Source organism: Idiotropiscis lumnitzeri, chromosome 7 (assembly GCF_059441095.1).
Source record: "Idiotropiscis lumnitzeri isolate Australia: NSW breed Sydney's pygmy pipehorse chromosome 7, RoL_Ilum_1.0, whole genome shotgun sequence".
NCBI classification, from domain to species: domain Eukaryota; kingdom Metazoa; phylum Chordata; class Actinopteri; order Syngnathiformes; family Syngnathidae; genus Idiotropiscis; species Idiotropiscis lumnitzeri.
This window is the reverse complement of record NC_142397.1, coordinates 8500932-8526479: the sequence shown is the minus strand read 5'-3', so window position 1 is coordinate 8526479 and position 25548 is coordinate 8500932. Positions and strand designations below refer to the sequence as shown.

The 25548-nt window shown below is 41.8% G+C and overlaps 2 protein-coding genes and 2 non-coding genes across 4 annotated transcripts; 2 read left to right on the top strand and 2 right to left on the bottom strand.

Moving 5' to 3' along the window:
• Positions 1 to 211: 211 nt before the first annotated feature.
• Positions 212 to 12734, top strand: map4k1 (mitogen-activated protein kinase kinase kinase kinase 1). The gene is made up of 31 exons (XM_088300817.1): positions 212 to 978; positions 2343 to 2400; positions 2470 to 2560; positions 2639 to 2703; positions 2802 to 2857; positions 3529 to 3576; positions 3961 to 4003; positions 4070 to 4142; positions 4225 to 4356; positions 4429 to 4491; positions 4932 to 5013; positions 5415 to 5528; positions 5647 to 5728; positions 7280 to 7332; positions 7404 to 7450; positions 7571 to 7618; positions 7731 to 7776; positions 7868 to 8021; positions 8418 to 8515; positions 9080 to 9118; positions 9561 to 9639; positions 9704 to 9780; positions 10185 to 10245; positions 10344 to 10446; positions 10535 to 10593; positions 11019 to 11104; positions 11187 to 11364; positions 11538 to 11606; positions 11683 to 11769; positions 12037 to 12163; positions 12351 to 12734. The coding sequence occupies exons 1-31, from the start codon at positions 877 to 879 to the stop codon at positions 12445 to 12447; spliced, it is 2517 nt and encodes an 838-aa protein (XP_088156943.1). The 5' UTR covers positions 212 to 876; the 3' UTR covers positions 12448 to 12734.
• Positions 6299 to 6371, bottom strand: trnak-uuu (transfer RNA lysine (anticodon UUU)). The gene has a single exon. It is a non-coding gene; the product is annotated as a tRNA-Lys (tRNA).
• Positions 6588 to 6660, bottom strand: trnak-uuu (transfer RNA lysine (anticodon UUU)). The gene has a single exon. It is a non-coding gene; the product is annotated as a tRNA-Lys (tRNA).
• Positions 12735 to 13126: 392 nt separating the features above from the next.
• On the top strand, positions 13127 to 24783 carry ube4a (ubiquitination factor E4A (UFD2 homolog, yeast)). The gene is made up of 20 exons (XM_088301145.1): positions 13127 to 13216; positions 13764 to 13936; positions 14317 to 14493; positions 16008 to 16120; positions 16250 to 16402; positions 16678 to 16837; positions 16944 to 17146; positions 17220 to 17411; positions 17490 to 17823; positions 18344 to 18473; positions 18736 to 19043; positions 19227 to 19359; positions 19442 to 19632; positions 20101 to 20201; positions 20324 to 20437; positions 20527 to 20701; positions 20776 to 20956; positions 21209 to 21356; positions 21479 to 21636; positions 22133 to 24783. Exons 2-20 carry the CDS (start codon positions 13804 to 13806, stop codon positions 22272 to 22274), a joined length of 3246 nt encoding a protein of 1081 aa, XP_088157271.1. The 5' UTR covers positions 13127 to 13216; positions 13764 to 13803; the 3' UTR covers positions 22275 to 24783.
• The last annotated feature ends 765 nt before the right edge of the window (positions 24784 to 25548 follow it).

Genomic DNA, 25548 nt, shown 5'->3' with positions numbered 1-25548 from the left:
AATGTGAATGCTCCATCGCTCCAAACCCCATCCGCCATCCTGCCGATACACACACGAACTATGAGCAATCAGATAACATGAGTTATGTCACGTGACTGTGTCATCATGATGAATGATGAGAATCGACTCAAGTGTGATGCAATGTGACACAGCGTGATGTGCACCACGATGTAATCTCCAGTGTAATGTGCAGTTTCAAACAGTGTGATGTGTATTTGGAATGAGACGATACATGGCATGGTATATGATATGCCCTGATAAATCTTTTTTTTTTTCGGTTTTGCAATTCACTTTGTAATAACACTGTGTGTGCATGTATTTGTGGTGGTGTCCCTGCCCAGTTTCTCGTTCCCCCAAGTGTATCCGACTTCAAAGTGCAGCTACTGATACACCCTAATTCTTATCTTTTTATATTGAGAGTGGCAACAACGCAATCTTAGTCCAAATACAGTTGTATAAAATGTTCAAGACCACAGCTGGTCAGTGGAAAAGATCATTTTGGTCACAGATCAAAAGAATAGGGAAGCATGTGGTTAATTTAGAATTTTTAATATGCACCAACGGACAGGAAAGCCGCACACACACACATACACGTGTACACACAGAAGTAAATTTGCATTGATTCTGCAAATGTGGAGATGATAAGGGAAGGTGCTAGTGGCTGATAGGAGGACCAACAAGTGAGTGAGAAACAGGAAGGTGCACATATGTGACTGTGTGCGTGTGTGTGCGTGCCTCAGCAGCTTCCCGAGAACACAAGTCGGAGACAAAGTAAAAGTGGCTGTTCATCAGCTCTCACATTGAGAGTAAATGTGTGTTATTTGTGTCCTTGCGTGCGTGTATGTGTGTGCGCGTGAGTAATAATCCAATCGATTGATGGATCTTCAACTCGGGGAGGATTTCTCCACAAGGAACCCTCAGGATGACTTTGAGATCCTGCTGAGGGTCGGATGGGGAACCTACGGGGAGGTTTACAAGGTCAGATGCTCACCTTTTGAATAATTCCACAATGTATAAAGTATTTTATTGCAACATTAACTTTAATATAGCTGGAATGGAGGGTGACTGACTCAATGTAATTTCAGTCAAAGTGATTTTTTTTTTGTATTAAATGAATGTTAGCAATGTTCCACGATTAGATTGTGTTACTTGATAACGTACATTTGGGCTCTTAGTTGTTGCACTTTTGGTGCTTTGGTGCGGCCTTGCAGGAGGAAGTGGTTTAGTGAGAACTGAAAGCATGCGTCTGCACCTGAGTCAAAGCACAATAAAAAAGCGCCATGGAGTTTTCCTCTACAGTATCTACCAAAAAAAAAAAACATCTTAAGGCTCCCATAGGCAATCAAGACACAAACGGGTTCTATGTCCATTTTCTGTCCTTTAGCCTCTGGCCTTGTCAGATTTTACTACAGTCTCATCTTGTCCATGGCCCTTTTTGTCACATAGCGTATAATTTTATGATTTTTTTCCTGTATTTTTTTAAATGAACAACAGTCCATCTAAAGACTCATAAACCGCTAAGAGTATAAAATATCCGTTTTAATTTTAATCCTTATGCAGGTTAAAGTACAACATCCAAAATGAATTTAGCTTGCGACCTTAATACTACTACTTCGACCAGCTAATAAAACGAGCATTGATGTTTTGGATGCTATAACCCATTAAGCAAACGATATCTGAATGCAAATGCCAGGATGGCCGAGTGGTCTAAGGCGCCGCGTTCAGGACCCAGTCTCCCCAGGAGGCCTGGGTTCGAATCTCGAATTTCCCCATTGTGGGACTAATAAAGGCAACAAAAAAAAAAAAAAAAAAAAATGGTGTGGCAACACATGTAGACAGACAATATAACAGTACTCACTGGCTTATATTCTTTTTCCTCTGTGAAAAATGACTAATATTACTGGCACTTAGTTCTATAGTTAGTTCTATAATATTATGTCTAAATCTGTAATTCTGTATACTGCTACCTAGTGGCTAAGGCGTGCACACCATAAGGAGGCCAATTGAACTGAATCATGATATCATAACGCAAAATGAATTTCATTCATTACATTGTATTTAATCATAATATTACTACATGTTTTAAAATGTATAATGCAATACTGTGGAGTGTCTTATTTTTATTTTAAGAACTGATTTTAGAAATTGCAATAAAAAAGTAAAAAAAAAAAAAAATGGCTAGATGGACACAATTGCCGGCAAAGAACCCACATGGCGAAATGGAATTTGTAAAAATAAAACTTTAAAATAAAAAAAAATGACATTTACCAGAAATGATTCAAACAAAATGTGCGTAACCTATTGTAGTGTGCATGTTTTCTTTTGTGCGTGTGTGTGTGTAGGCACGTAATAAGCAGACCGAGGATTTGGCAGCCATTAAGATTATTAAAACCGAACCAGGTGAGATTGTTATTCCTTTTGCTTTGTAGTAGCGGAGCTTGTTCCAAACATTTGTGCGTGTGTCCACAGAGGACGACTTCTCCACCATCCAGCAAGAAATAGTCATCGTGAGGAGCTGCAAACACGCTAACATTGTGGCATATTATGGCAGCTACATATGGTGAGACTACACGGCGACCATTCCGTTCAAACACTGTCTCTTGCTGATTGATTGGTTGAGTGATTGATTGACATGCAGGGCCAACAAACTGTGGATCTGCATGGAGTTCTGCGGGGGAGGCTCCCTGCAGGACGTCTACAGCGGTAAAAATGCACAATAATCGCAATTATGATCTGATATCAAGATTGACAAAGCCCATTTGATAATCAGAGATATAATTTCATTTATTTGTACTTCACAGTGACCGGTCCTCTGTCAGAAGCACAGATTGCGTACGTCTGCCGAGAGATGCTTCAGGTAGTCACACCATGGTTACGATTTCTATATATAGTGCATATGCGCTCGGCGTAAATCTGGCGCATCCTCGTTTTCCATACCAGGGTAAGTCTAGTTTACCGTGTTTGGGAACTTGCCAGTCCCTGCTGCACCAGGTTCTGCGCACCAAAGGGGTTTTTAATTGACATCACATCTGAAAATTTAAAGACTGAAAGTAGCCGAGACTTTAGACCAGCTCGGAGCAGGTCTAAGTTGTGGTGCAGGTTATGTAATTTTTGGTTCATTGGTTTGGTTCATTTAATCGTGATGCAGATATATATATTTCATTCGTAAACATGACAACAGTGTGCATCAAACCAGCTCAACTATTTATAAGATGCACCTGGTCATAAGGCGCACATTAAGGGAAACAAACCAGTCCAGCAAATGAGTCCAACTTCATTCCACTTTCATACATACATCGATTTTTGAGCAAATTAAATGATTGATGTATTTTTAAAACACCCTTCTTCCCACTTCAAACTGGTGATTTGTAATCACCCTGGCCAACTTTGCATCATCTGCAAGTGGAGATCTTCTTGCAATTCCTTATGAATGTACTTTATGATTATCATCATACCAAACACGTTCCTGATTATATGAATACTAAAAACATATTTTGTCTGGATGTGTATGTGTGTGTGCGTGTGTAGGGTGTGGACTACCTCCATGCACAGAAGAAAATGCACCGAGACATCAAGGTGAACGCATTAAATAGGATTTTAAAATGTGCTGTGTATAGACATTACATATGATGTAATTATATTAATGAGGTTAGTGGTACATACACTTGGTATGGTGAGTTATGGTAAATTAAAGATTTGAAGACCATTAAATATGATGTGAATATTGATATGAATTTAGTGTTTTAGAGCTGTTTAGATATATAAATATGATACATTGGATTTAAACATGGTGAATTAGAGCCGTATAGACATGAAACAATACATATACAGAAGTGAGTTGCCTGTGGAGTCCCTCAGGATTGTATCTTTAGCCCCCAGTTGATTTGTTCCTGCCTATGCATATTCATCTTGATACTGGATATGTATGTGTGATGTTTTCTTCTTCTAAATTTCCTCCAGGGTGCTAACATCCTTCTCAATGACCATGGCGAGGTGAAGTTGGGTAGGTGGAACGTGAAACAACTTATCAACTCGACTCTTTTGCATTCATGTTTTTTCTGTCATGTAGCCGACTTTGGAATCTCCGCCCAAATCACGGCCACGCTGGCTCGCCGGATGTCCTTCATTGGGACACCGTACTGGTGGGCTTCCCTCCTCAACAAAAATTTTGTTCAAGTCAAAAGGTTGACTGTCCAGATATTACATTTACCCTCATCCCCGCAGGATGGCGCCAGAGGTTGCAGCCGTGGAAATCAAAGGCGGTTACAATGAGCTGTGCGACATCTGGTCGGTAGGCATCACTGCCATCGAGCTGGCAGAGCTACAGCCGCCCATGTTCCAGCTCCACCCACTACGGTAATCATCGTCGTCATCGTCATCGTCATCGTCATCGTCATCGTCATCTAATTCTTTTATTTTTTTCCCAAGTGTCCTGTTTCTCATGTCCAAGAGTGGCTACCAGTCTCCCAAATTGAAAGACAAAGCGAAATGGTAACATACATTCAAATTGTAGAATTCCTAGTTTTCTTTAAAAAAAATAAAGAATTATTTTAAATGAGCGTTACAAATATGTTTAGGGACACATGAAACCATCCCTGATTAAAATAATCTGTTGACTCGTTACCGATGAACTTTTTTTACTTTATTAATGGACTTCAGTGACTATTGCTGGACTTCTGTTTAAAAATTTTGTAAAAAAAAATAAAAAATAAAATAAATTATTGACCTTTAGTAACCTCATTGATGTAACTCCATGATGCAATTTTGCGATTTATTGATGGTCTTGTTAGAATTTATTTATGGACTTTGGTGACCTTATTTAGTGATATTATTGATGGACTTGAGTAACTTTTTCTTTAGCGTCACAATGACAGTCCGCCATTATTAAAAGTTGATGCAATGATGTGAGGGAAGTTGTTTCCTATGTTCAGGTCGTCCACGTTCTACAACTTTGTGAAGGCCGTGCTCGTGAAAAATCCCAAGAAGAGACCAAGCGCCTCCAAGATGCTCTCAGTCAGTCATGTGACAATTTATGTTTGATCCTTAATTTAACCCCAAAGCTAAAACCCTTGAAACCCTAATTGGTAACCCTGACTCTGAGTCGAAGTGCTACTTTGAAAGTGTAACCGTGGGATGAAACCCCAATTTCAAACCTGAACCCTTGTTTGAATCATACGCTAACCCTAATTTGAAATTCTGACCCAGTCTTGAAACTCAAATTTTAAACCCTGATTGAACCCCGAACCGAAGCTTGAAAAACCATTTTGAAACTTGAACCCTGGCTTGAAAACACATGATCAAACTATAACTCTGTTTTAAAACCTTAAGTTGAAACCCTAACCCAGACTCGAGAACCGAATTTTAAAAATTAACTTGAACTCTAAAAGTGACTCGTGTCTATTCTTGTGTCCCAGCACATGTTCCTTAGCCAGCAGAGCCTGAGCCGAGCGCTGACTTTGGATCTGCTGGAGAAGTGTCGACACCCTGATAATCTCAGCTGCCCAGCAACAGATAATGAAGAACTAGAGGTCTGACAGGCTAATGTGACATTATGACATAATTTGACTTGATTTTAAATCCATTTGAAGCCAATGAGTAACCAATACTCGTAATTTTACATTGACTCAATTTTTTGGGGGACTAAAGGTGAGTATACCCGGATCTTTGAAGAGGATCCAGTCCATCAACAAACAAAACTGGGGCGAGAGGAAACACTCATACAGAAAGTGTAAGCTTACACACTCTCATAAAGTCTAAAATGACCAGCAACTTCATAAGTGCTCCATGAACATTTATGTAACAAGGAACCTGCTAAAATTTCTGAGTAATGGCCGGAAAAGCTGTTCCTCCTAGTGTCAATAACAACACCTGAACAGGGACTTGAACCCTGGACCCTCAGATTAAAAGTCTGATGCTCTACCGACTGAGCTACCCACGATTGGTTGGGTTGTGTCCTCAATGGTCTTCTCCGAATCCCAATATACAGCATATGCTGGAATAGCGATAAACTGGACTTCAGACTGTTTGAGGACAATGGTTGTGTTGATGAACTTCGTTGGTACTTTCTCGTGCAATAATAGGCTCTGACGGGTTGTATCCTCAATGGTCTTCTCCGAAACCCATTATACAGCATATGATGGAAATGGCTACCGGACTTCAGACTTTGTTAGAGGACAATGGCTATGTTGATGTACTTCGTTGATACTTTCTCATGCAATAATTCAGGGGTCCCAAATCAGAATTATTACAGGGAAAGACTTTGTACTTTCACAGCGTTTGTACCTAGTGTCAATAAGAACGCCTGAGCAGGGACTTGAACCCTGGACCCTCAGATTAAAAGTCTGATGCTCTACCGACTGAGCTACCCAGGCTCTGCCGACTTTCCTCATTAAATGGTCTTCTCCGAAACCCAATATACAGCATATGCTGGAAAAGGCGACCAGACCTCAGCCTTTGTTCGAGGACAATGGCTGTGTTGATGTACTTCGTTGATACTTTCTCGTGAAATAATTCACGGATCCCAAATTAGGTTTTTACAAGGAAAGACTTAGTGCTTTTGGAGCTGTTCCACCTAGTGTCAATAACAATGCCTGAACAGGGACTTGAACCCTGGACCCTCAGATTAAAAGTCTGATGCTCTACCGACTGAGCTAGCCAGGCTCTGTCAGGTTTTGTCCTCAATGGTCTTCTCCCAATTCCAATATGCAGCATATGCTGGAAAAGGAATGAACTGGACTTCGTTTGAGGACAAGAGGTGTGTTGATGTACTCAATTCATGGATCGCAATTTAGACTTATTACAAGGAGAGACTTTGTGCTTTTGGACTTCTTCCACCTACTGTCAAAAATGCCCAAACAGGGACTTGAACCCCGGACCCTCAGATCAAAAGTCTGACGCTCTACCGACCGTGTTACCCAGGCTTAAATCCTGGACCCTCAGATTAATCTGATGCTTTACGAACTGAGAAATCTAGACCCTTTGGAGGACCTCCCACAGTGGTCTTCCCCAAAACTCCTGTTAGACCACCAGACCAGCCAAAATATCGAAGAACGACAATGCAAAAGTTCAACGACTTTTTTGCAATTTTACTGCTGAACCTATGTGATGCCGATTGATTTTGTTGATTCACTTTCTTCATGAACGTTAGTGACTTTGTAGACATGCTTGTGCTAATTGGCGCGCTCACAAATGTCCATGCATGTTCACTGAACCGCTACAATTATGGCTGACTGTTTGTCACCGTGCTTGATTTATAACGTTGTGCGTCATCATGTTGCAGTGGGGCAGATCTACTCTCCGATGCCTGTGAAGAAAGAACCAGCACAAACAACTGTAAGCCTACAAAAACCCAAACATGCATGCATACATCCCCTTGCAATCATTCTCACTTGCGCTTTGTGCAGCTGATGCGTTCAGGAAGCTCGCATGACATCAACACACATACTCTGAGGTATGCACACATACACACACACGCACACACGCACACCCCCACACACACATGAACACCCCCACGCACACCATCCCATAATATATTTACTGTATTTAAAAGTGAGCACATTTTGTTTATCAGGGACATGGACTCAGATTCCTCAGATGACGACTATGATGATGTGGATGCGTAAGCTTCTCACACACATACACACACACGCACCCCCCGCCCCCCCACCCCCCCCCCCCCCCCCCCCCCCCCCCCCCCCCACACTTGAACCACTCTCTCTGCCTGCCTACAGTGTCACAATGCCGGTGCACCAAGTGCCACCTCCTCTTCCCCCAAGGGTAAACAAACAATGACAAGACTTAATAGGACTTTTATTGTGTATATTGTGTATATGTGTGTGCATGTGTGTCCATGTGTGTGTGTATGTAGCCTAAAATGCGTTCCAGCTCAGAGGAAATCATTTGGGTAGAAGACGATGGTGCTGTAAAAAGGTCTTCACTGTGCGTCCCCTCGCCCCTCGTCAGGACGTCCAGTGGGACGCACGTCAAAGCAGCGCAACACCTGAGACACACGAGGAACTTGGGTCAGACACACACACATACACACGCAGAAGCACTCAACTCACTTAATTTATTCCAGTTCGATACAGATTTTTGTTGAATGAATTGATTGATGGCCTTTTGTGATGGACTTTATTCTGTGACTTTTTTGGCTGGCTTTTTTTCGAGACGTGATTGATGGATTTTAATGGTGATGAATGCTCTTTATTAATTTTATTTTATGACTTGATTGATCTACCTTTCATTGATGAAGTTGAGTGACTTTATTTTTAGCGACTTCATTGAGCAACCAGGTCTTGATGACTTCATTGATTGACTTTTTTGAGGGACTTCTGTCATTTCGTTGGCCTTTATTGAGCGATTTCAGTAACTTAGTGACTAATTGATGGAGTGTGTGTGTGTGTTTGTGAATGATACAGATCCCATGTCCTTACAATTGTTAGACCAACAGGGGGCGCCGTTACCTCCTGAGCTCCCTCCTAAAAGCAGAAGCAGACACCAGAAGCCCTCATCTAAGGTAAGAGTCAGCGTACACAAGTCCACTGTTCTTATTACTATTCATCAACAGGGGATGTTGGGGGTGTTGGGTGTTCAACCGGTCTGGAAATAGACCGGCCGTTCGGGAACCTGACGAAATTCCTAATGGCCACCACGTCCATGCCGATAGCTTACCAGTCTGTGGCTTATTTGTAGTGCTCTTCCTTTTGTTTTGGCTTGACAGTTTGGCCAGATAGTTAGCAAAAATAGTGTAAATAATAGCCATGAATGTGTTCATTTTTTTCACGGAGTGAGTTGATTATTTGGAAATTGTGTGTAAAGCATTATCTTATGTTTGCGGTTCTGCGAAAAGAGTACTGGGCACTCAAAGTGTGTGTTATAGAAATTCAAACACACTACAAAGCAGTGTTAATGCTTTTAGTTTTGCGAACTTTGTGAGTGTTTTTGTGACAGATATTCGTTTTAGAAAGTGCGCGGCAAGAATCACTGTGAGAGTTTAATTATTCTGAAAAAAAAAAGTATTACTCTTGAAACTCCTCGTGTGTGTGTGTGTGTGTGTGTGTGTGTGTGTGTGTTTTCTCAGGACCCCGCCAAGTGTGTGAGTCCTCATAGGAAACCTTTTGTGAGTTTTAATGGACTTTATCGATGGATTATTGATTGACTGCAGTGACTTTATTGATTCAACATAAATGGCTTAGAATGAAATTTGGCATGTTAGTTAGCAATACTCTTCTCTGATGTGTGTCAAATTTGTGAGACATACTCATCCTCATTACCTTCCATTTAACAGCTGAACAAAATGATTGTCTTCAGTGACTTTATTGATGGACTTGAATGACTATTAAAAGACTTTAGTGACTTGATTAATGGAAATCATTGGCTTTATTTAGCGACACAATTGAGAGACTTAATTGGAGAACTGTTGTGACTTTGTGGTTGGACTTTAATGAACTGAATCTGAAGCAATTACAACTGAGCTATTCAGGGTCTGAGCTCGCATGCCTCAGTACTCCCCTGCAAGCTGTCTGAGGTAGTACAGTCCAATGTCTTCCCTGTTGGTTCAGATCTACTTTAAGAAGATTTTCCATGGCTGCCCTCTCAAAGTCAAGTGCTCCACCACCTGGGAACACCCAGACACCAAAGGTACCAAAAAAAATGCTCCTCTTTTTGAAAGTATTTTAAATGTGCAACACGCTCTTTCCTCTAGATAAGCACCTGATTGTGGGCGCAGAGGAGGGCATCTACACACTCAACCTCAACAGCTCGGAGGCCACCATGGAGCTGGTACGCTTCCTTTGTGGGTTATTCCACATGTTTTATAGATTTCTACTGTGCGTCGAGGTGGTTGTCATGAATAACCGATGAGATGATAATCAAATATAACCTGTTCATTGCGTGTTTGAATCTGATCTAGCATGTTATCATGAGTTCTTAGTACTATGTGGTGTATTTGCAGTTGTTTATTTATATTATTATATATTATATTGTCCAAGGTGGCGGTTTAAATGAATAACTAGCAAGAGGAGCGATTGCAGTCATCGTACGTGACATGCAAAAGGAAATGTTCTTGCGTGTGCCATGGACTGTGTTTCTTTGTCATTTTTTTGTTGTTGTTGATTATTGCCAAGTGATCTTCTGCTAGTCTCCTCGAGAAAAAGCTGACCGAATGCTGTTTTCTTCCCATTCAGTTGTATCCTGGCAAGTGCACCTGGGTCTACAGTTGCCACAATGTACTCATGTCCGTATCGGGTACGTTTTCATCTCCTTCTCGCCGACTTCAAGGAACATATCGGGGAATATATGAAGGATCTTCGAGAAAATCCTGTCGTTTGTTTTTTTTTTTTCAGGTAAATCCTCGCAGCTTCACTCGCATTCACTGAAGGAGCTTTACGAGCAGGCTCGCAGGGACCAAAGGATCGTGGCGCTGCCCACTCATCGGCTGTTGCCGCGGTAATGCCAGATGCTGCTCCACATCTGGGGTTCCGTTTGTTTTGCACCCCCTTATCTCACATAACGAAATTTGTTTTGTGTCTTTAAGGAAATGTGCGGTGACGTGTAAAATTGCTGACACCAAAGGATGCCGGACGTGCTCAGTCGGTATTCACAAATGCGACAATTACTTCAGATGACGCAAATACTGTGTGTTCCTTTTCTTACTACGCCTCTTTGCCTTGTTTACCCCTCCGAACTGTCCCGTCTTTGCCTTCTCCTAACTAAACCTTCCTCATTCATCTATCCCTTCTTCATCATTGCCCAATCACTCCTCACTGTACTTTTGTCACCTCTTCTAACTTGACTTCGTTGCATCTTCCAAGTACGCCCCTAACGGTACCTCTTTGCCTCATCTTCTCCTCACGAAACTTTCCTCTGTCCTCTCTCTTAAGCCTAACTCCTTGCCTCCTCATCCTCCGCCTCTCCTCGGCACTTGACCTACTATCCTTTTGTATCCAACTTCTGTCCTGACAACACCTCACTGCCCTCTTTCCCCATCTTGATATTTTGTGTGTGTTTCCTTTTTTCAGCGGACAACTTCCTGTGTTGCGCACTGGAGTCTAGTGTGGTGCTGCTGCAGTGGTATGAGCCGATGAACAAGTTCATGCTGATCAAGGTTGGCAGAGCTGCAACAAGTGAAGATTTTTTTTTTTAGAAATCACTTAACAAACCAGTGTGCTGTTGTTCTATCAATGTAGATTTTTGACTTTCCCCTCGCGAACACACTGCGGGTGTTTGAGACAGTGATACACCCCCAGCAGGAGTACCCGCTGGTCTGCATCGGGGTCTCTCGGGGTTCCGGTCACGCACTGCCTGTCGCTTTGGAATACATCAACCTCAACTCCAACACTTCTTGGTTCACGTGCACTGACACAGGTGGGCTTGTGTGTGTGTGGGGGTGTGTGTGTGGGTGTGTGTGCGCGTGTATGTGTACTTTAGAGAGTGAGTCAAATGTGTGGCTTATGCTATGCTAGTGATCCTTCAAGGGGTCTTGCACAGATTTTACTCACATTCGAACCACCACCGCCGCTGTGTGTGTATTGTCGCAGATCAACGCTACCAAGATGCCATGCAAGTGAATCAGTTGGACAGCAACTCACTGCTGGTCCTATTAGAAGGTAAGATCATGTTCATTAAATCCTCATATTGTATAATGTTTTTTCAAGCATGTGTCAATCATCTTTCACTCTGCAGGGACAGTACAAATCGTCGGCTTGGATGGGGCGCTAAAGAGCGACCAGGCTCACGAGACCACCTTCTCACATAATGTGGAATCTGTAGGTGAGTCTAATCTGGAGGTAGCACACAAAAGGGTTTCCGTGGTATGTGAGCATGTTGCATTGTGGGTAAGGTAGGGCCTTGTAAGCTTCTTCTCAGTTGGCTAAAAGATTAGAAACAGTTATATGTGCACCCTACATTTATCTACTAATTCAACTTCAGATTAAAAAGTCTGATGCGCTACATAACCAACTGAAGCATCCAGAGTCTGAGTACCTTTGTAAAAACCCAGTAAAAAGATCACAACATCTCAAAGATATTTTCCTGCAGTGTATTTGGAGGGCACTTTATTAGCGGTGTGGCGTCACGGCTGGTTGAGGACGAAAAGAGGCGTCGGTAAGGTGTTAGAGGAGACCACTGACCCCAAGAAAATCTTCCGGCTGATACAATCTGACAGGTTTGACATTTTGTTCTGATTACAAACCTTCAAATAACTGATACTTTAATGCACATGATATGAAGCAGCAACACATAAGATTAAAGGATATAGTTAACTGTCTTTCTAAATACCACATTTGAACATTAACTTAACAAAAAGCGACAAATGTTCATCTATAACAGCATGCACTATGACGTCCGCGCAGGATGGTTGTCATGGAGACGCACCAGACCGAAGACCCTTCGGGGATATCCAACCTGTACTTGCTGGAGATTGCTGAGAAATACGTCATGCTTCCTTGATGGCCGTGAGCAGAGCATCATGGGACATGGGACGTTTCCCTGCGGCACTCATACGACACAAGAGGCTTGAGCTCACTTGGTGAAACTGGTTTCAGTGGGATGCCAGTCGATGAATGCTGATGTGAACAATGTAGCACTGCCATGTATTAAACTAACTTAAAGTCTCCATTAAGTGGCTTGTCCAGTTATGTGTAATTGTTTTATGAATAATTACAAGATGATATCTTCAAAAAGATTGATTGTCATTTTTAAAGAGTCAAGAAAAAGAGCGATAAGAATTCATTAAAAAAACGTGTCCAATATTAGTGCAAAAGTGGTGAATGGTTTATATACATTTCATAAACACGGTTTATTATTTTACATTCTTTTGTCCTGTTTTCAGTGCCCGACCCATTAATAAGCTGAATTTAACTCTTTTAAAAGTGGCAAAAATCTGCCGCATTTTTAAAACATTGCAACATATGATAAATATAATAATTTTATAAATAATGTTATTTATATATTTATGAATTCTTAATAGAATATGTGATACCAATAATGTAATAAAAAATACTAATAGATATTTTTAACATAACACATGGAGTTATTGTAATGATAAAAACCGAGGGTGAAAGTACAAGGCTGGGGAATTTTAAAAAAAAAAGAAAACCAGTAGTCCGACTCTTGTTGATGACGTCACTTTTTGTATTTACTGTGGGACTGACACCATTCGTATTGGTACAGCGAAGGAGAATTTACCATCAAAATAGACACTTTGCAAGTCAGACAGGTACGACTGCAGATCTTAATTCATTGTAATACATGGAATTAAGAATGATTTCATGTATGTCTGGTCCGAATAGATGAAATAGATGTCGAAACTGGCATTGACAACTTAGCTTGTTGCTTGCCACGCTAGCTAACTAGCTAAAGTAATTAGCCGTATGCCAGCTAGCACTGCTTCTCTCAAAAAATCAATCAAGCTGCTCGATGCCATCGTTGAAATAGGTGACACGTTAAGCTTCTGAGCAGGTAGGCATGAAGAGTATACAAATAGGAATTCCATATGTTTTTGTAATAACCCCTTCGTGCGTGCTTAGTTCATCAACTAAGGTCTCACAACTGCTAGTCAAACCAGTGGATTTGCACCTATACGTTTGTCTATTATGATTGTTTTATACATTGCGTATCATGATAGTAAAAGCAAGAATAGTGTAATAAACTCAGCGTTGTGCTAGTGCATATGAGCAAGCATCAGTTCTTAAGCTAGGATGAACTTCATTAAAAATATGTCTTGAGAATCACGTGACAATGATTTTGAATGCCCCCCCTTGAAGGCTATGATCTTGGCTGGACTGAGTGTTGAGCCTCAGTGAGATGACTGACCAGGGCAACAACAACAACCACAACATCTCCTGCAACCCCTTCGCCGCCCTCTTCAGCTCGTTGGCTGATGCCAAGCAGTTTGCGTCAGCCCAAAAGTCTGCACCCTTGCCCACTGGACCACCACGTGAGTAATGCAGTGCAAAAATACTTCTTGAATCCGCAAAGCTGCTGTTCATACTCATGAGTAATTTCCATATTTCATTGATTAGATTAACTTAATCAACTCAAAGGCCTGAGCGCACCCTCAATTTTATAAGGCACTGCATGGAATGACCTTTAATACGGTGATTCTTTAGCATGCCACCATAGTGACGTCGCATCTCACAAGTGGCTCACATATGACACTTTTAGAATCACTGTTATTACATAGAATGAAAGCCACTGTTGGTGGAAATATGGTTTTAGATCAAAATATCCCTCAGCACTACTCTTGAATGTCTAGCTAGATTTGGTCTAAATCAAGCCTGGCACTATTGTCTCATGACTGCTTGTGTCACATTGTAGAAGATGACTCCGGAGAGAGCCAATCAGAGTCTGAGAACTCTGTGTCGGACAGCGTCGACGAAAATGACGACTCGTTGGCAGAGATAAGCCGATCCTTCCGATCCCGACAGGAACTGTGTGAGCAACTCAATGTGAATCACATGATCCAGCGTATATTTCTCATCACCTTGGACAACAGTGAGTAAATCAAAACTTTCAAAGCATTAATTTCCTTATTCAGTATACTTACTGCAGTATTTCACAACCTTTATTCAGCCACGACAGATGCAGTGGTGTCCTGACTTACTAATTTAATTTGTTCCATTTGTGACCATGCTTGTAACTCAAAACACTGAACTTATCTTTGTCCATTGAAATGAATCGAAATGCCATTAAGCCAGGGCACAAAAAAAACACCACAAAAAATATGTTTTTAATAAGTAAAATGGCACTATGCGGTAGGGCTGAATGATTTTGAAAAGATATCTAATTGCATTTGTTTTCCCTCAATAGGTCGATTGTGATTTCATATAAATGTTTTTTCATAAAAAATATTAATGTATCTTGGGTTTCCTCCCACATTCCAAAAACATGCATTGTAGGCCGATTGAACACTCTAAATTGCCCCTAGGTATGAGTGTGAGTGCGGATGGTTGTTCGTCTCTGTGTGCCCTGCAATTGGCTGGCAACCAGTTCAGGGTGTCCCCCGCCTACTGCCCAAAGATAGCTGGGATAGGCTCCAGCACCCCCCGCGACCCTAGTGAGGAGAAGCGGTACAGATGATGGATGGATGGATGGATATTAATTTATCTGTATCACAAAACGACATCAGATTTGCTTCACACTAAAATACAAGCAAATGAACAATGAGTTCATATGAACAACAATTGATCTACTCAAGTTCGTTGTTTATTTTGCCTTCACCGAACAGCAAGCAGTCGCTAGTGAATCCTCATCTTAGTGAATCAAAATATATGCCTTACCCAATGTATAAAAAGAAGACAGAAGGATTTTGTATTATTCTTTTGTATGTCCAAAGGCTGTGGAGAGTTGTTGGGCTGTAAATGTAAAGTTGAGTCTCTGATGCTTCCAAAGGCATTGTTTTATGGACAGAAATAGAACACTGTTCACACGCAAATTTTAAAGTCAGGTTATAGGAAAGAGAACACTGCTGTCTAAAAGTCGCTCTTTTGTTATTGTTAGGTCAATTGGATAGTGGAAGCAAAGGCCGTCTGTATAAAAAAAAAATGGATAGATAGATAATTGGCGTATTCCAGTCGTGTCCTACCAGTTGCAGGAATAGAATGTGAGTGCCAACTATAACACCCACAAAGTTTTTTTTTTCCCCGATGGTATTGGTTGCCACTCTCAGTCCATCAAGCCCTGACTTCATTATTAGGTGAAGTCACACCAAGACTGTGCGGGAACTGAAACATGACTCATCACCCTCACATTATGGGAAGTTTTGCTTTGAGCGTGCTGGGTCTCTCTGCACTGACACTGTTTCAGGATGAGTCATTATTCTTAGGAAGTGCACAATGAAAAGCCTCAAGCTGGCCAGTAAACACAGCAATGAAATCCATTTCCCTGACACAAAAATCAACCCCAACTTGTGAATCCAATCCTCTTTTTCTCGTTTGTGTAAATGTTTTATTTCTTTCAGGGCTGACTTATCCAGTGCATATGCGCACTTATTTTATCCTCACTTCTAGGTGATCCCAGTCTGCGAGGGGGCAATGGGATCCCGCCTCGCTGTGTTTACCTGGAGGAGATGGCTGCTGATCTGGATGGACAGGATTGGCTGGACATGGATAACATAGAGCAGGTTGGACAGCCACACTCTTTTTGTGATTTTTGGAATATTCCCCCCGAAATTATGACCTAGACTTGCAGTCTGACTACCACGTGATCTTAACACGGTTTGGCATGCACTTGCACCGTTTCTTTCTCCCAGGGGCTTTTTAATCGTCTGCTGCTGCTCGAACCAGGAAACCATCTCATCTACATGACGTCATGCAGTGCTGCGAACCTGTCAGCTGACCGTGACGCTGGAGAGAAATGTGCCATCCCGTACCTCTTTGCCTGTTATCAAAGGGCAAAGGAAGAGGTATGATAATAATTAATTATTAATTCATAATTAATCATTACTAATTAATAATTACGGTTATTATTAATATTTTGAAAAAAAACACTCTAAATTGTCCCCGGGTATGAGTGTGGATAGGCTCCAGCAGCCCAGCGACCCTTGTGAGGAGTAGCGGCTTAGATAATGGATGGATGGATGGATAATAAATTGCCCTCCCCCCCATACTTGCGGTTTGGCACCGACTCATTTTGGGCTCATTTTGTCACTAATGGACGCTTCCATTATGCTTTCATCAGGTGACCAAGGTGCCAGAGAAGTTATTGCCATTCTCCGTTCGTTGTAAGAACCTGACAGTCTCAAACACCCGCACAGTTCTGCTCACCCCTGAAATTTACGTCAACCAAAGTGTGTATGAGCAGCTTCTGGACCTGCTGCTCGATGCTTACAGTAGAGCACGTATGTTTTGGATTGAGCCCAGTCAACTTGCTTGTATATTTACTTTGTCACGGTGAAAGCTAAATTGATCATTTTTGCTCCTTGCAACGTCTTAACGGCATTTCAGAGCCAGAGGAGGTGGTGGAATTTGTTGAGGAGGTGATTGCTGGGTTGCTCACTGACCAAGAGGTACGGACCTTCGAGGAGGTGATCTTTCCAGTGCTTGATATCTTCCAGGGTAGAATCAAAGACATGGATCTGTGTCAGCCCTTCTTCTATTTCTACCTTGATGTGCTTCTCTACTTCAGCTATAATAAAGATATCGCCAAGGTCAGGAAACATTCTGGTATATTTTATTTGTTCACGTTGCAAGAAAGTACCCTCTGATACATGATGCTTCCAGGTACTGATGGAGCACATTCAGCCCAAAGATCCAGCCAATGGCTTGCTGTACCAAAAGAGCCTTTTAGGAACCGTGTTGAGCGTTTCTTGCCTGCTGAAAACTCCAGGAGTGGTCGAAGGACATGGCTACTTCCTGAACCCTTCTCGTTCCAGCCCTCAGGAGACTAAAGTCCAGGAGGCTAACATCCATCAGGTGAACACTTGTGATAGTCTTAGGTAGTCGGTGGGATCACTCAGGGCTTAGTGATAACATTTCCACCTTCTTTTGCAGTTTATGGGCCAGTTTCATGACAAGTTGCACCAAATGTTTAAATACCTGCTGCTGCGGTCAAGTGAGACGCGCCACCTGCTGCTGTCATGGTTGGGCAACTGCCTGCACGCAAACGCCGGCCGGGCCAAGATTTGGGCCAATCAAATGCCGGAGATCTTCTTTCAGATGTATGCCTCAGATGCATTCTTCTTGAATTTGGGCGCAGCACTTCTGAAGCTGTGCCAGCCCTTCTGCCGGCCACGTTCGTCCAAATTGCTCACATTTAACCCCATGTACTGCGCAGTCAAAAACTTGAGTGAAGAGGAGAGGTGCATTCGCAATGTCCATGCAAGAGGTATGTAGCGCTTCCTTGTAATGATTCTATTTCAACTTTTCTGTTTTATGATTTGCTTTGCATTGACACAGAGTCGGTATGTTCCTACTGTTGTTCACCCACTCACCGTTGTAACTGTTTTTTATTTTCTGATTTTTCTTACTTTGAACAGTTTGGTTTTAATAGTTTTTATTGATGTGCAGTGACCTTGAGGGTCTTGAAATCTCAGCTCAAGAGTTTAGCTTAATGCATACAGATTCTAAAGTTGTAATTTAATTTTGTCCGCTTCTCATTGGTGAGATCAGGTGGCAAATTTGACTGCATAAAATTAACGTGGATGATCCCGTTTTACATGTTCCCTGGTATTGGATTACATTTTTTCCTTTTTCTTTGTTATTAAGAAGAGTCAAACATTTCTAGCAGATTCTGAGGTGCTCTTTTTAAAAGTTTATGGGAACGCTGTTAATTTCGCATTTCGTCTTTGTAGTGGCAATGACATTTTGTGACCTTTCCCTCTTGAATGATCATCTGAATCCTCCAGGTCTTGACAAGGAAACCTGCCTGACGCCCATGCCCTCCCAGCCCACGCAGGAGCCCGCTGCAGAGTCCTACAACCTCCTGACAGAAAACCTCGTTCTCACCCAACTCACCCTGCATCTCGGCTTCCACAGGTTCGCCTTCACATCATCACCCAAATTGTGTTGCTTGGTGTAATAGAGCTTAATGGATGCAGCAAGGATAGCAAATGATGTCAGTTTTTATGAGGTGCTACAAAATATGATGCAACAATTAACAATGTTAAGTTTCTGTTTTTTGTTTTTATTTTTATTTTTATAATTGACAAGCAATAGGTTCCAGTCACTCCTCGTCTACATTTTCCCTAGTACCGCGGCATATCACACATATGAACCAATGCTGCCGTTGCATCCGCAGACTCCATGAACAGCTGGTCAAGATGAACCAGTCTCTCCACCGGCTCCAGGTGACGTGCGAGGAGGCCCATCGCACAGGAAGCCCCATGACGGAGCAGCTCTTGGAGCAGTTTGAGCGCCTGATGATTGTCTTCTTGTCAACCAAAGCTGCCACCACACAGCCCGCCATGCTGCAATGCTGCCTTAACCTCCAAGCGTCCACTGCTGCTCTACTGGTGCAGTTCGCTATGGGAAACCACGGCCCCGAACATGTAGCACTCAGTTTTCCGCTGCCCACACTGCAGAAGACCATGCTCTGTTTTGTACCAGGTAAGGTTATGTAGTTCATGTATTAACCCATACGCAGGTTTTCTCTTAATGGTCATGATGGTGGGACTTGCACAGCTAAATATTTTTGACATGGTAGGCTACGTGGTGTAAAAAGTTTGAGAACCACTGTATTAAACTCTATAGAATTCGGTTTCATCAGTGGAGTTGTATTTTTTTTCCCAGAGTTTTTTGCAGAGAACTTGGGCGAGTTTTTCATCTTCCTGCGTCCTTTTGCTGATGATGTTTTGGAGACTTCTGCCGAAAGTCTTGAGCAAATTCTTAACTTCATCACTGTCTTCATGGGAAATGTAGAGAGGTATGATACATGAGTTGACTGTGTCAGATAAAACAAAGTCATTAATGGTTCAGTAAAAAACTTGTTATTGCATTCACGACAGAATGAAGAATCCTCATTTAAGAGCGGAGCTAGCAGAGGTTTTAGAGGCAGTGATGCCTCACATGTTGCCTCTGGCGCCTGGTACTCCTCAGCCAATTGTCTTCCAGCGACAGAGAGTCTTTTGCTCTTACAAATATGCATCTCAGTTGGCCGAAGCCCTCATCACTGTGTTTGTAGACATCGAATTTACAGGTGAGACACTGCAGCTTGACGAGAAGAGTATAAAGGTATTGTGTTTTGTATCGTCGCTGTCAGGCGTAAACCCCGTATGTCCAGTTATGGTCAATTTAATATTTTTTCACAAGTTGTGTGGTGTTATGTTGCTTCAAGATTTAAAGTCTGGATTTTTTTTTTTTTTGACAAAATATCAGTGTGCCTGTTTTGTTAAAATCTATTGCTGTAATGCTTCTTGTGGAAGAAATTTTACTTTTATATGCAGATTAATATATGTCGATTACACTCATTAGTGCTGAGTCATCTTATCGTTCTATTATTGCATCACTATGAGGCAAGGCAAGGTTAATTTATATTGTACATTTTTGTACACAAGGCATCTCAATGCGCTTCAAGTTCGCACAAGAAAAAATTACAATTTACAGATTGTTTTACATTAAATTGTTTGCTAAGGAAACTTTTCCTTTCCCCCCTGTTGTTCTTCAGGTGACCCTCACCAATTTGAACAGAAATTCAATTACAGAAGACCCATGTATCCCATCCTCAAGTTCATGTGGGGTGAAAATAACTACAGAGAGAGTATCAAGGTAACGGGATGTAGTTTTTGTTAATTTAGTTAAAAAAAAAAAAACACTTGGTTCTTATGACGTTCTTATTTGCAATAACCATGCATCAAATCAACGAGGAAATGTGCTTTGTGTTTTCTCAGCATTTGGCAGACTATGCATCCAAGAACCTGGAAGCCATGAATCCTCCTCTGTTCCTCAGGTTCCTCAATTTGCTGATGAACGATGCCATCTTCCTTTTAGATGAGGCTATTCAGGTGAGTCTATGAAATTAAAATCTCCACACCGGAATAATGCATTTCCCGCTTCAAGTCATTTCAAGATGTCATTGTTTTGAATCTTGCAGTACCTGAGTAAAATCAAGATCCTTCAGCTGGAGCGGGATCGAGGGGAGTGGGATGACCTGGCCCCCGATGCCCGAAAGGAAAGGGAGTCGAGCCTGCAGATGTTTGGACAGCTGGGCCGCTTCCACAACATCATGTCTAATGAGACCATCGGCACGCTCGCCTTCCTCACCTCAGGTCAGACCAATTCAACATGTACACTTTAAGTCCTTGCCATTCCATTGCTGTAACATCCCTGTTTTTTTCCCTAGAGATCAAAGGGATCTTTGTGCACCCTTTCTTAGCTGAAAGGATCATCTCCATGCTCAATTACTTCCTACAGCACCTGGTCGGACCAAAGATGGGTGCGCTTAAAGTGAAGGACTTCAGTGAGTTTGACTTCAAGCCCCAGCAGCTCGTCTCTGACATCTGCACCATCTACCTGAACCTGGGGTATGTTGTGAACATTCTCTTGAGCACTGTCAAGGATATGAGATCATTTGACACATTCGCTGCCATTGGCGGATATAGACGCCAACAAGTACATTCATTTTACCTGAGCTGAGAGTGAATGATTTTAAGTGCAAATCGATTGAGGTCATTTGACTTAATCTTTTGGGGCCACTGTGTTAGCTGGAGGTTGTTCACTGCAAAGCACTGACTTTAGTTCACAAATAAAGTCCTTTTTGTGTATATCCTTGGCAGAGATGAGGAGAATTTCTGTGCTACCGTCCCAAAGGATGGACGTTCGTACTCCCCGACACTTTTTTCCCAAACAGTGAGGGTACTGAAGAAAATCAACAAGCCCGGGGACATGATTGTGGCTTTTGGACTCCTTGCTGATAAAATAAAGGTATCATTTGACTCTGGAGGAGAGTATCTGAATAAATTTAGATGATTTTTTTTTTTTAGGTGGGGATAATCCAGAATATCTCCGCTCTGTCAAAATGTCCCTTTCCTCTGCCTGTACTCTAGTCCCATGCAGATCGACAGCAGCAGGAGGAGGAGACTTATTCAGAAGCTCCGGAAGAGTTCCTAGACCCCATCATGTCCACACTGATGCTCGATCCTGTTCTTCTTCCTTCTTCCAACGTCACTGTCGACCGCTCGACTATAGCAAGGCATCTCCTCAGGTTAGTTTCTGACTAACATCAGAATGCTTTTACACCTAGGGTTTGTTTTATTTGTTCTGGGTCAGTTCAAGGGTGTGTTAACATTTTACCCCAGGTTTAGGTTCTTCTCACAATGTTCAGAAGACTTCTGAAATGAATATAGATGTATTTACTAGGGGTGGGAACCCGTAGGTACACGAATCAAGTCGATTCGGCACGCTGCTTTTATTTAACCTTGTTTTAACGAGGATGGGGTCCCTCGTATGAGTTTTACCTGTCTTGTGCAAATGAAGTCAAAACCCTCTGGACTGGTTGCCAGTTAATTAGAGAGGGAGTGTGAATAGACTACAGGGTGTGACTCCAAACTAAGACAGTTACATGAAAGTCATTTATGTGAACCACAACACTCCACCACTGTCCTCTTCTGATGCCTTCACGCTAACCCCAAGCTAAAACAAAACCTTGCTAGCATGCTTCTTTGTCGAGCTTCTATAAAAAGAGTGTGTCCTCGTTCCAGTGACCAGACAGACCCCTTCAACCGCAGTCCTCTCACCATGGACCAGATCAGGCCAAACGAGGAGCTCAGACAACAGATCTTACAGTGGCTGGATAAGCATAAGCAGGAGAGGCTGCAGCTGGGACCAAGTGACCAGACTTGATCCGCTCGGTGCCTAACAATGACTGCATCTTTGTTGGCTTCCCTATTCCTCATCTAGAGTTCTCCTTTGCCTTTTTTTTTTTTTTTTTTTTTGGCTAACCTGGTGGTGTTCTTGTCGCCACAGATTCCAGACTCTTGTCAAATACTGCCTTTAAATCCTATTTAATACAGCCTAGCCTTCTTGCAACAGACTGCAGCATCACAGCCGGTTGACAAGCTGTAAGACAATTCCCAATTGTAAACATTTGCATTAAGGGAGTGATGCGATCTTGAGCAGGAGAGGGCAACTACAGGAGTGTGAAAAAGCATTTGCCCCTTTTGGATTTTCAGTTTTATTTTTTTGTTTTACATATTTATCTACTTTAAACGGTTCATATCACCATCAAGCCATCATCAAGTTTTTTACTCTTGGGCCTGCCGCACACTCAGAGATGCAACTGAACACGACTGAACGGGACAAACAAACAAATTACAGTCGGCCTTGCGAATGACCCTCGTTTGTATATCAACTTGTTGCAGCGGAAAAACTACAACACCCAGGTGTTCTTTTCGGGAAAACAATGTAATAATTCCCCTCGCCGGTGTAGTAATATTATACTATTACAAGGAGGAAAATGGGGTGAGAAATAAAGGAGAGAGCGACTGTTGATGCCACAACATTTTGTTGACAGAGACTCTCCACGCTGCACTTTTTAACCACCGATACACATGAAATGTTTTGGTTATGGCTTGGCAGGAGTATGCTGAATCTGACTTTTTACTCGAAAATTTATTTTTTGTTGCGAAAGCTCATGATACGACGCGGCGTTTTCGGTTGGCTGTTTGTTACGTCTGTGACGTTGCGACACTGTTCACCTGCAAGTCAAATTTCAAGTTGACGGTTGGCCGCTCCTGAAAACTATCTGGAGAACCTAGCACACTGCACGACACTTAGTAAGTCGCGTTGGGCTGCGTCACTTGTGCGGCAGCCTTTCCAAAGAAAACCCAAGTGAAGACCAAGTTTGGTTTGTAAAGGATGAAAAATGGATTCATGTAATTGAGATGCTGACGTATGACCTTAAATGTGCAATTCAGGTTCGAAAACCCTGCAGGGTGACTGAGTTACAACAGCAAAAACTCCTCACCAGTTAATGATAAAGCTTGATTTCACTCATTGCTGCTAAAGGTGGCGCAACTAGTAATTACATTCAGGAGGAAATGTAAACCAACGAAGTCTGATATTCCATCCTGGTAATATATATTTTTTTTTCATCCAAAGCTGTATGGCCTTCTGAGGACGACTGTATAAAAAGTGAAATGGCTCCCTAAAGGAAAAAGTGTTCCTCACCCCTGTATTGAGTTATTTTGACATTCACGTCACGAGTGTGGCCGACTATGAATTTAGTAGCACTTGTTGACTATTCTTCACACATTAACACTTAGCTGAATTTTATCTGGCAACACAAGCATTTTGCCATGCTAAGATAACAGAATTACAATATTTATTACTTGGGCTTCAGCTACAATAACTGTAATCATATGCTGCATTTTTGATTCAAGCTGCATGCTATATGTAGATATGAATAGAACTTCCAACTATAAGGCAAATCTATTGAAACACGTGAGATTTTTACTTACAGCCCGCATCGTATTTGTTGTGTAAATTGCAGTGACAGCTCCATAAGCACACGTCAGCATTCAAAGTTCTGACATATAATAAAAAATGTTTGTCTGGCAGACGGTGCATTCAGGAAGACTCACTGGAAAGTCCACTATGCATAGCACAATTTTTAGATGTCAAAACAACTATGTGCTGGCTAGTGCTTTACAAAAAAACTGGCCAACAAAGAAATAGATTGATTTAAATATACAAATGTGTATGTGTATTTCAGAGATGCTGAAAACTTACTGGGCTGTCATTGATTATATTTATCCATCACAACAAAGATTGGAGGGGGGAGTTGTTTTTCATTACTAATGTTGTGTAATATTGAAGAGATCGCAACGTTCCCGGGGAGGCATTGGCTTTCCATTTAACATAATCAGTGTTGGGATTAACAATGCCAAAATCCAATATGATACAAATCTATAGGGTGCTGAATGTTTTTTTTTTCCTCAGTCAGTGTTTATAATGATACCAGATGCCCCCTTCTTAATTACCCTTTAAATCATTAAAGGTTAACTGATCTCTGATTTTTTTTTTTGCAAGGATATGATATTCTTTAATTTAACAGAAAGAAGCAACTGAATTACAGTTTTTGGGACATTTTGTTTGTTTTTAGACCGAGAGCAAAGTGGAGAGCAACTCATTCAGCGCAGGATTATTCTTGAAGAGATTTTAAAAAATAAAAGTTATCAAATGTGACTGTGGTCACGACAAAAATGTGAAGGAAGTATGTGATGGTTTGGCATGCCTGTGCTTTATGTTAAAGATCTTTGGTGAAAATATAATGCTATATTTTTGTTTTATTGTAAAATGTGACTTTGAGTGTACAGTATGATTAAAAAAAATAAAAACAATTAGTCTTCTTTTTTGTGGCTATATGCTATGTTTTATGTCGCGGCCATTTTAGCAGAACACTGGAAATGGAGTGGAGACTAGATTAATCGAGACTGGAAGAATTGGAAAATATATAGGCTGGTATTATTAGCTTTGCATTATTGTTTTTAAAATTTGATGTTATGTTGGGTTTTTTTTTGGGGGGGGGGGCACTCAATCAGATGCTTCCCAGAATGCGAACTAGGCATCGCCACACAGCGCCAAGGCATTTCACCAAATAACGCAATGACAGTTCAGCAGCTGCCCGGACAATTAACAATGCAATACAATGGGGATCGGCAAGTCGTTGTTCTGCGATGACGTCATTCCCGAAGATTATCGTAGATTGCTGAAAAAAAGCTTGTCCTTTGTTATGGGTCTAACTATGAATTGAGGACGTTTGCGTTAAAAAGAAAATCAAAAGACGTTAGTATTCTTAAATGAGGTTTATTCCTCTAAATACGGTTGATCAAGTTTACTTCACACTTGCTCTTTAATCTTAATACAATGTTAGATCCGTGCGAGAGGACTCCGGTGAAAAGAAGTGGCGTGGTTTTGTCTGGTGCCTCCTTGAATTCTGGCCGTTGCTGCTTTTTGTCATTCAAGTGCGTCGTTCGTTTCCCGGGCAAAGCCCCTGAATCTGATTAGGACTCAGCAGCGCTGAGCACCAATGGAGCACGCTGAGCAAATGCATTGTCCGGGCCGTGTCGGGTCCGCCCCGCAACCTGCATAACGACGTGTCGGCCAGTGAGAGTGG

Excerpts from the sequence above, each read along its gene's own strand:
- map4k1 (XM_088300817.1), top strand. The coding sequence starts at position 877 with ATGGATCTTCAACTCGGGGAGGATTTCTCCACAAGGAACCCTCAGGAT. Across the intron at positions 5,529-5,646 it reads CAGATAATGAAGAACTAGAG|GTGAGTATACCCGGATCTTT; the intron begins GTCTGACAGGCT and ends GGGGGACTAAAG. Across the intron at positions 10,246-10,343 it reads TGTACTCATGTCCGTATCGG|GTAAATCCTCGCAGCTTCAC; the intron begins GTACGTTTTCAT and ends TTTTTTTTTCAG.
- ube4a (XM_088301145.1), top strand. The coding sequence starts at position 13,804 with ATGACTGACCAGGGCAACAACAACAACCACAACATCTCCTGCAACCCC. Across the intron at positions 19,360-19,441 it reads TTCATGGGAAATGTAGAGAG|AATGAAGAATCCTCATTTAA; the intron begins GTATGATACATG and ends CATTCACGACAG. Across the intron at positions 20,438-20,526 it reads TTTTAGATGAGGCTATTCAG|TACCTGAGTAAAATCAAGAT; the intron begins GTGAGTCTATGA and ends TGAATCTTGCAG.